General features: G+C 37.9%; 1 protein-coding gene across 1 annotated transcript in view; it reads right to left on the bottom strand.

Annotated features, from left to right (window-relative positions):
• Positions 1–3,704: 3,704 nt before the first annotated feature.
• LOC107731377 (BTB/POZ domain-containing protein KCTD17-like) overlaps positions 3,705–10,219 on the bottom strand; it is a gene marked incomplete at its 5' end in the record, with an annotated part of 8,564 nt that continues 2,049 nt past the window's right edge. Inside the window, 3 exons of the mRNA XM_016542434.1 lie at positions 3,705–4,637; positions 6,545–6,664; positions 8,497–8,622. Coding sequence (XP_016397920.1) covers positions 6,569–6,664; positions 8,497–8,622 — 222 coding nt within the window. The remainder of the gene's footprint in view (positions 4,638–6,544; positions 6,665–8,496; positions 8,623–10,219) is intronic.

Here is a 10,219-nt window from a genome sequence, read left to right as displayed (position 1 = left end):
ACCCAACTTTGAACTCATCACTTAGATTTCATCACTGTGAACTCTCCTCCTGGCAGGGAAAACTTCCAGAATCTGCAGCAGGACCTGTCTCAAATGATAAAGACATGTCTGGAGAAGCGGCCCTCCAGCTTGTGGAAGAGAAAGACCCTTTCAGCACACCACAGGAAGCTCATAGTGGAAGTGGAAATGGATTGCACAGAGCAGCCAGAGTATCTAGACCTGGCCATTGGTGACAGTTTTAGCACATACCTGCAAAGCCAACGCTACACATTATACTAACACTCTGCCACACAGTGGCGGCTCGTCGGGGGAGGCACAGCTTCCCCATAATTTTGAGGTGAAAATGGGAGGAGGACGATTTAATGTCAATAAAATTCACAATTCATTTCAGTTCATGTCTCAGAATGTGTATTTTTTGTTTGTAATTTCACAGTTGTAATACCATAACGTGAAAGCGCCGCTTTTCTATCGCGAATGTGCCGAATCTGCTGATGTAATTACAACTGCTAATTATAGAGAAGGGGAGGGGGAGAGGCGAGCTCTCGTGCCCATAGACATATAAATAATAATTAATACTGATATTTGCACTTTTCAAATGATTTTTTTTTATATATTTGCAAATTTCAGAAATCCTTACCTGATGCCCTGATAGAATTGAAGAGGAGCTCCAAGTGATCCTGGCTAAATCAATAGGTGCAGACATATCGCTGAAATTGGGTTTGCCTTTAACTGGCACCCAAGCTGGGTGCACATACTAATGTTGGAGGCATGTCCATCCATCGTGATGCAGAGTACCCTTATGCCACACTCATGCAGCTCCTCCAATGCATGCAGAATTAACACTGCTGTATGTATGTCGTTTTCTGACTAAAAGCAACCAAAAAGCCATTTTAAAGTGGTTAAGCAAATTATAATAATAATAATCGGCAGGGATCCCAGACCAATACAATTAGTGTGCCTCCTCTATTTTAAAACCCACAAGCCGCCACTGCTGCCACATGAGCATCTTGCTAACAGAACTGGATTTCATTGTAAATCACTTCAAAATGTAAATACTGTATATTTGGATTTATTAAAACAAACATACATGATACTTAGTGTTTTAGCGTTGCATGCTGTGATTTTAAGCACTGTACAACAAACTGCAGTATATATGCTGTTGGTCAGTGTTCATGGAGCATGTGAGTGTAACAGCATTTCATAGGTAAGATATTACATTTTCATGTAAATATAATAAACATGATAAACACTTCAGACACGGCAGAATTTTTATGGAAAAAAACCCCCCTTTGAGCTTTATTTGAATTATTCTGATAACTATTTACACAATAATGCTGCTTGGACATCTAATTCATGATTGTTTTCTGCGCTAAAAGATATTCTCTTGGCTGAAGAGAAACATTAATCTAATTTTCTTTGGCATACATGCACTACTAAGGGTCTGAGCCCGGTTCCAATAGAACCCTTTAAGTTCAGAAAACCATTAGTAATTATTACTAAACATTTTCTTAACTTGAGGGGTTTGTCTCAACACGATATTGTGCTTTCAATGCTAATCAAAACGCATGAAATATGCAGTGTGTATGAATTAAAGTACATAATTTTACATGACATCTAAAGTACACGTATAAAGAAAACACAAAATAAATAAAATTCTATTAACTTTTACACTAATAAGCCAATACACATCCCATATTTAATAAATAAGTGTAATGTGAGAGCTCAGAGTGGAAGTATACACACTGCCTATAAATATAAAAATAGTCAAACACGAAAGAAAGAAAAAGGCAAAAAAAAAAAAGTATTCATTTTGATGACACTGTCTATGTAACATAACATACATGAAACAAAAGCGTAAAAAATAAAATGGGCATTACATGTGTACAAAATAAAATTCAATATAAACCAAAACATCACCTGTGCCCTGACAAGCAACATAATCTGTCATTTATTAGACTAAAATAAATACAAATGAATGGCACAGTATGATTATAAAAAAGGCCATATAAAATAATGCTATCAACACTTACAAGATAAACTTTAAAACTAAAACATACTTCTGAAATTCAATGCAGTGATAAGATTTGTTCAACACACCAGTACAAACTTGAAAGAAATTACTAGTGTACAGCACTGACACGCTAATAAGATATGTGTTGTATCAAAACTTTTGCTGCTTCTACATCAGTTGCATCTAAACAGTTGGAGTTTGATATCTCCGTTTCATATAATTCACTGTTCTCGGTCTAGACAATTATTATCCTCACAGTTCTAGAACATAGTGGCAGCTAACGGGGACAGAGTAAGAATTGATTGACCCAGTAACACACTGAGCTACAAAATTGCGTTTGCAAACACCTCTTTCCTCTCTCTGTATAAATGCAGTTATAATCATAATAGGTCTTGTTGAGATTACAAACAGAACATACGTTTTAAAAAAAGACACTTTAAAGTCAGTTTTGACTGATAATGCTGTCATCAAACATGACAAAAATTATTTTACCCATCCAAATACAGTTTCTAAACACTTGAGTGACATTTAAAACGCATTTAAAAAAGAATTTTACTGCATTAAATAGGAAATATCAAACCAAGTGTCATCTGCAAACAAATGAAGCATGACCTTTTCTCAGAACTAAGCATTTCTTTAAATTATTTTTAATCGACTGGTCCCAAGGCTATTTTTAGCATATATATATGATAAATGAAACCAGTTTCCCATGGCTTAGGTGTCCTATCAGAGTAACTACAAAAACCTAATAAACATCCTTCGCAGAACTGTTTTGCTTGAAAAGTGTGCTTGGGCTATCAGCCACTTGGTTTGCTATTCTGTTATATAATGCAATCACATTCATACATGTTTAACTGTGGCTTAAATGTCCAAACATGTTTTGGGGCACTGTATCTTTGCAAATTTGTGCAAAACTACAGCATATTTAAAGGGGTCATATGATGCTATTTCAATTTTAATATCCGCTTCGTCATGCCTAGAGTTGATCCGTGCTGGTTGCTGAGGAAATACATCAACTTCGCGCTGTAGATCGCCGGATCGGCTTTCACCGTGGACGAAGCGGAGTCCAGCCCGGGATCGCCACATGTGGCACAACCCAAATATTCAGATGTGTGCAGAGCATTTTGCAAAGGATGAGGACTGTTTCCTGTGAGAGTAGCCTACAATGCCGGTGTCTGTTTCTATAAAGTTGGGCAGTTCCAACTTTGCAAGGACAGTCTGGCGTTTCTGCGTTTGTTGTTTCTCCGATTACAAATGCAGACATGGTTTTGTTTTCGTGGCGCGATACGCAATGCGTAAAAAGACAGTATAAGTCATTATAATCAGTAATTATGTTCCCACTGGATGCAACAAATGCCTCGTTTGTAATGGGTTTTAATGTTTTTGTCTTGTCGCGCCGGGACAAATGGCATCACAGTATGGTAAGGGGCGTAACATTTCCGTTACACGACTGAGGTATTCAGCCAATCACAACGCACTGGATAGCTGACCAATCAGCGTACACCTCGCTTTTCAGACCGGTGAGCTTTGTAAAAATCAACGCGTTTCAGAAAGGCGGGGCATAGAGGAGAAACAATAATGTACAGTATGTGGAAAATAATGTTTTTTGAACCTTAAACCGCATAAACACATTGCATTACACCAAATACACAACATAATGTTCTTTTTAGCAACGTCATATGACCCCTTTAATAATAAACAAGCTTAGGCATGCAAATCAGCCCACAGCACATAAAAATCCCAAAGAATGCTAATATGCATGGCTGTAGGGAGCAAAAGGTGCTTGATCATTTGTTGAATTGAGGCATGTTGATTTGAACGATTTTGATTGCCAGGCTTTGTTCCCTTGAAAGAAATCTAGCCTTCACACAAAACACATAATCCAGCACATTATCTGAACTTCATTTGAAGTAAACTCTGCCCAGGACCTATTAAAAATCCATAAACAGCAAACAAACACAAGCAGAACCACAACATCCCGAGCCCTGTAATATCATGACCTCTAATGACACCCTGACCTTCTAGCTGGTGCAAACGACTATCAAAATGAACCACCGCAGACTTTAAATGGGGCTAAAGTGCACTGCTGGTGGTCTGCCAGGGTGACACTGCTGGCACTGTACCCACAGCTGATGCTAAATGGAACAGAACATGATCTGTTCATGTAGCAGAGCCGCCCTTCTTCTGCTAAAGTAAAAGTGCAAAACCTAAACTCTAAATACTAAATAACTGATTACAGTCTCATATCCACACAGTCTTTCCATCCTTGATGACAATGTATTTCCTGACTAAACCAGACTAAGTTCTTTAGTTTTTGTTTAAAAGCTTTATATTTAGTAAAGTATCCCATAACTAGGTTGCACTCTTTGGTAACAGGCCATGTACTAAGAGACTGTAAGGAACTGTGTCTTTTTTAATACCTTGGGTACCTTTTGCTTTCAGGAACATTTTAATTTAAAACAATAACATTTTTTGCTGCTGGATGTGAAGTTCTTGTTTCCCGCTAATACCCGTTGTTCAAGTCAACAAATCTAAAAAAGTATGGCTATAAAAACAGCAATAAATGGATATCTAGAAAAATAAATTTCTTTGTATCCTACATCCGGGACCCATGGATCTGGAACAGCTGCAAGAGAGTTGTAAAAGATCTTATAGACACAGAAATACACTACCGTTCAAGTGGTCAGTAAGATTTCTTTTAATATAAATTTATAAATTAATTGCATTAAATTGACCAAAAGGGACAAAGACATTTATAATGTCACAAAAGATTTCAAATAAATGCTGTTCTTCTGAATCTTATTGGTATTCAAAGTATCCTGAAAAAAGTATCACAGTATCCACAAAAATATTTAGCAGCACAGCACCAAATCAGCATATTATTATGATTTCTGAAGGATCATGTGACACTGAAGACTGCAGTAATGGCTGCTGAAAATTCAGCTTCGCGACAGGAATAAATTACATTTTAAAAATGTAGTTAAGGGGTCATAAAATGCGGTTTCAGATTTTTATAGCATGTTTCTCAAGGTTCATAAAGTTTGCAACGTTTTTTTGTACCAAAAAGGTCTAATATTTGTAAAAATCCTCATTTTAAAAACACTGCAGAAACGGAAGTAAAAGCCCACTGCTGTGATTGGCTAACTTCATTGCACCATATCCATTTATTTACTGATTGTATTAGCAACACTTACATCGTTAAATGTTGGTTTGACGAATAAGATTCAAAATAAATGCATTTACCTGCATTGCCTCCGAATTGCCGTATTGTTCAATAAAAGATCATTTAAAAAACCAGCAGCATTAAAAAAAAATGTCTGTTGTAAAATGTGAAAAACAAATGAGAACTTTATTTTTAAGTTAGGCACATCATTAAAAATAAACTTTTGCCATGCATAGGAAGGCTATGCAAAGTTTTTGGAGGTGCAGTTTCTTTACATCCTACAGAGCCCCGGCCTAAAGGGAACTTTTTTATTTTTGCAAAGGTCCCTTTAGGGTCTCCGTAATATCCACTGACAGAACAACGTCTTACTCGACATCTTTATCAAACGGCAATATCGCTCTTGTGATTGATGGACCAACATTTGTTGTTCAGAATCCACCTCCTTGATTGCGACACATGATGTCACGATTGTGACGATTCTCTCGATTTCAAATCCGGGCATTTCAGAAGGGTATAAAAGAATAATTAATATTTTAAACTCGGGAGTTTTTAGTTCTGAAACTTGCCGTATGTTTTTATGGTAGAGTAATCTCTTACATTTGTAAACATCAAGAACATTTTGATTCTCCATTTCATGACCCCTATAAAACAGAAAACAGCTATTTTAAATTGTTATAATATTTCACAATATTACAGTTTTACTGTATTCTTGATCAAATAAATGCAGCCTTGGGTAAGCTTAGGGGACGTCAAAAACATAAAAAAAATATTACAGACCCCAAACTTTTTAACGGTAGAGTATAGCTACAGAAATATATAATTACTAATAATTCCTGATATGGATAGTGTAGATTGTGAAATATGCCTCCTTGTATATTCCATGTAATACAAAGATAATTTTTGCTGAAGATGTGGATATGGGTGGAGATGGCAGTGACACAATGGCAATTTATGGAACAGATGCTGTGCTAAATATTGAGGAGTCATTCGGTCACCATTTCTGGTCTGATGACCTGTGCTAAAAATCCCATTTTAAAGCTACATTTATTCAAGTGGCACAATAGATTGTCTGCACACTTATGAATTGTGTTTTATGGATAAGTTACTTACGAGGGAAAATCATGCTTGGGAGTTTCTAGGAATATTTCTGGCTATTCCATTTCAGTGCACTGTTCTCATAAAAGGCAAGTAAAACTACACAACCTTACATGAGAGGACTATTTTTACAGTCAAAAATTTGATATAGATTGACTGTTGTTTATATGAGATCGTTTAATTTGGTGCACTGAAATGCAATTTACCAAAACCTTCCGACTGCTAGATTAAAACCATCTTCCACTAATACAACCAACATGACGGCATTTCCTCACCAATTCCTTTGACACATGTTTCTGCTAATCTCTAATCCACTCATTGGGGGTGGCATTTCTCTCTCCCTCTTCCTCCTCATCTTCCTCCCTCGCTCCATCCTCCTCCTGTGTGTCCGAGGTCTAGTTGTGTTATGAGTGGACAACAGGGTGAACAGAAACCGGAGGGATTGAAGAACGACAGATGATGGCATAGCAAAAAAAAAAAAAAAAAAAATGAAAAAGATTTATGAATATGTGAAGAGTAGGTGTGCAAATGGATCTCAAGGCTATTGATGTGGAATGAGATGAAAAGATGCAGATTTTGTAGGTTGTAAGCATGTTTTGGAGGAATGAGTCACTGTGCTTTACAGTGTTTGTGAGCTGGCACGGAGAGCACAAAATGAGTGTATGTGTCTGTAGGTCCTCCAACCTTAGTCTTGTGGCTCTGCTCTGTCCCCAAACCTCCACCTGAGGTATGCAGCTCTTTTGACACCACACAGAGAAATTCAGCCTGGTCCTCTGTTCCATAGCTGTAAGATGAGCCAATGTTCACCATCTTGAAATGCAAGTAACAGCCAAGAGAGAGAGAGAGAGAGAGAGAGAGAGAAGGTCTTTCATCATGAGAGGTACTTGAGATTGGAGGAAAGGAAAAGGAAGGAAAACATCAAGATGGATGCAATGCCTGGTCAGCTGTGCCAAAACCATCTTCATTGCTTCCTTAGAGAGATTAGAGAAGTTGGGCAACTAGTCGTTTACCAACAGACTATTTGTGAGCTTTACCAAGTTTTTCTTTTCAGTTTGATTTAGATGCAATGTAAATCCAATGTAAATGGCTGTGCTTTAAAGCGAAATAATTAAAGAGACACAACTTCTCAGAGAGGAGTTTAACATATTGATAGTGCTGATAGTGTGTTATGCTTAAGCCTGGTGTGAATAATGTTTGCATGATTTTTCACAATGGATGCATAATTTTCGTGTAAATTAGTGCTGTCAAAATTAGCGCGTTAACGCATGTGATTAATTTTTTCAGTTTAACGGCTTTAAAAATATTTAATGCAATTAACACAGAGGCGGAGCTAGGGTTGGCCACCCCACTCACAACTGCTGCTTCTGTCTCTTTTTATTTAGACGCAGAACGTCTTTACGACCACATCAAATGGGAGTCTTTTCAGACATGCACTCCAACTTCACCTCAGCGCCAGGTGCTAGTCAAACACGCACGGAAAAGGTGCAGGTGACGAGGGAGCTTCAGTAGAACAACAGTGAACTGCGGTCAGATGAGATGTTGTCAGGCCATATGTCAGTAAAAACCAATTTTCCTGTCCTGTCAGCTGTTATACTGTGCTCGTAGCACATGCTCTGTATTATATTAAAGTTCTATATCGCTATAAAGCACAGATGAAACTATGAGCATGCAATGTCATAGTTATGATGTCTGTTAAGTCATAAAGTTACCCAAAAAAAAGCGATTAAAGCTGCCTTAAAACTGTGCATGCATGTAAGTATTTGTTATATATGAGTCACATTTAAGAACATGCCTCTGAAATGCACTGGAGCAGCCCAGCACTGTCTCCCTCATCTAACACACCCGATTCAACCCGTCAGCTCATTAGTAGAGACTTTAAACCTCAAGCAGGCCAGAAATGATAAAGAGTTGTGAAAATACGATGCTTGTCAGATCCGCGTCATGTTCAGCAGCGGCAGCTCTTAAAGCAGCCAAATAACCATATAACCAGCTGCTGTGATGTCTGTCAATCAAAGAACAAAAGAAAAAAGCGCTTTAAGGATTCATCTAGATTTAATTTAGAATTTAGTGTTTGATTACTTTATTCAATTTCTGTATATTTCCTACTTGCTGAAGGGCACAGGTAGCTAAATATGACATTTATAAGAATGAGTCACTGTGCTTTACAGTGTTTGTGAGCTGGCACGGAGAGCACAAAATGAGTGTATGTGTCTGTAGGTCCTCCAACCTTAGTCTTGTGGCTCTGCTCTGTCCCCAAACCTCCACCTGAGGTATGCAGCTCTTTTGACACCACACAGAGAAATTCAGCCTGGTCCTCTGTTCCATAGCTGTAAGATGAGCCAATGTTCACCATCTTGAAATGCAAGTAACAGCCAAGAGAGAGAGAGAGAGAGAGAGAGAGAGAAGGTCTTTCATCATGAGAGGTACTTGAGATTGGAGGAAAGGAAAAGGAAGGAAAACATCAAGATGGATGCAATGCCTGGTCAGCTGTGCCAAAACCATCTTCATTGCTTCCTTAGAGAGATTAGAGAAGTTGGGCAACTAGTCGTTTACCAACAGACTATTTGTGAGCTTTACCAAGTTTTTCTTTTCAGTTTGATTTAGATGCAATGTAAATCCAATGTAAATGGCTGTGCTTTAAAGCGAAATAATTAAAGAGACACAACTTCTCAGAGAGGAGTTTAACATATTGATAGTGCTGATAGTGTGTTATGCTTAAGCCTGGTGTGAATAATGTTTGCATGATTTTTCACAATGGATGCATAATTTTCGTGTAAATTAGTGCTGTCAAAATTAGCGCGTTAACGCATGTGATTAATTTTTTCAGTTTAACGGCTTTAAAAATATTTAATGCAATTAACACAGCGGCGGAGCTAGGGTTGGCCACCCCACTCACAACTGCTGCTTCTGTCTCTTTTTATTTAGACGCAGAACGTCTTTACGACCACATCAAATGGGAGTCTTTTCAGACATGCACTCCAACTTCACCTCAGCGCCAGGTGCTAGTCAAACACGCACGGAAAAGGTGCAGGTGACGAGGGAGCTTCAGTAGAACAACAGTGAACTGCGGTCAGATGAGATGTTGTCAGGCCATATGTCAGTAAAAACCAATTTTCCTGTCCTGTCAGCTGTTATACTGTGCTCGTAGCACATGCTCTGTATTATATTAAAGTTCTATATCGCTATAAAGCACAGATGAAACTATGAGCATGCAATGTCATAGTTATGATGTCTGTTAAGTCATAAAGTTACCCAAAAAAAAGCGATTAAAGCTGCCTTAAAACTGTGCATGCATGTAAGTATTTGTTATATATGAGTCACATTTAAGAACATGCCTCTGAAATGCACTGGAGCAGCCCAGCACTGTCTCCCTCATCTAACACACCCGATTCAACCCGTCAGCTCATTAGTAGAGACTTTAAACCTCAAGCAGGCCAGAAATGATAAAGAGTTGTGAAAATACGATGCTTGTCAGATCCGCGTCATGTTCAGCAGCGGCAGCTCTTAAAGCAGCCAAATAACCATATAACCAGCTGCTGTGATGTCTGTCAATCAAAGAACAAAAGAAAAAAGCGCTTTAAGGATTCATCTAGATTTAATTTAGAATTTAGTGTTTGATTACTTTATTCAATTTCTGTATATTTCCTACTTGCTGAAGGGCACAGGTAGCTAAATATTACATTTATTAGCAGGGGCGCGGGAAGATGTTTTAGGTTGGGGGTGCTGTACACACGGGGGGTGGAGGGGCGATAGAGGCTATTTACACTTAGTGAAAATAGCAATATTTTTTTGTGATATCATATGCTATTTACACCAAGTGCAAATAGCTATAGATTCTATTTATACTATGTTAAAATAGCAGGATATTCTGCTAATTACTTATTGCAAGTGGCAATTATCTGCACCTCAGCATTGTAATACATTATAAAACAGTATGCAATAATAACTTA

Source organism: Sinocyclocheilus rhinocerous, unplaced genomic scaffold (assembly GCF_001515625.1).
Source record: "Sinocyclocheilus rhinocerous isolate Xijiao unplaced genomic scaffold, SAMN03320098_v1.1 scaffold1390, whole genome shotgun sequence".
NCBI lineage: Eukaryota > Metazoa > Chordata > Actinopteri > Cypriniformes > Cyprinidae > Sinocyclocheilus > Sinocyclocheilus rhinocerous.
Note: the sequence above shows the minus strand (reverse complement) of the source record. Positions and strands in the feature narration are given on the sequence as shown.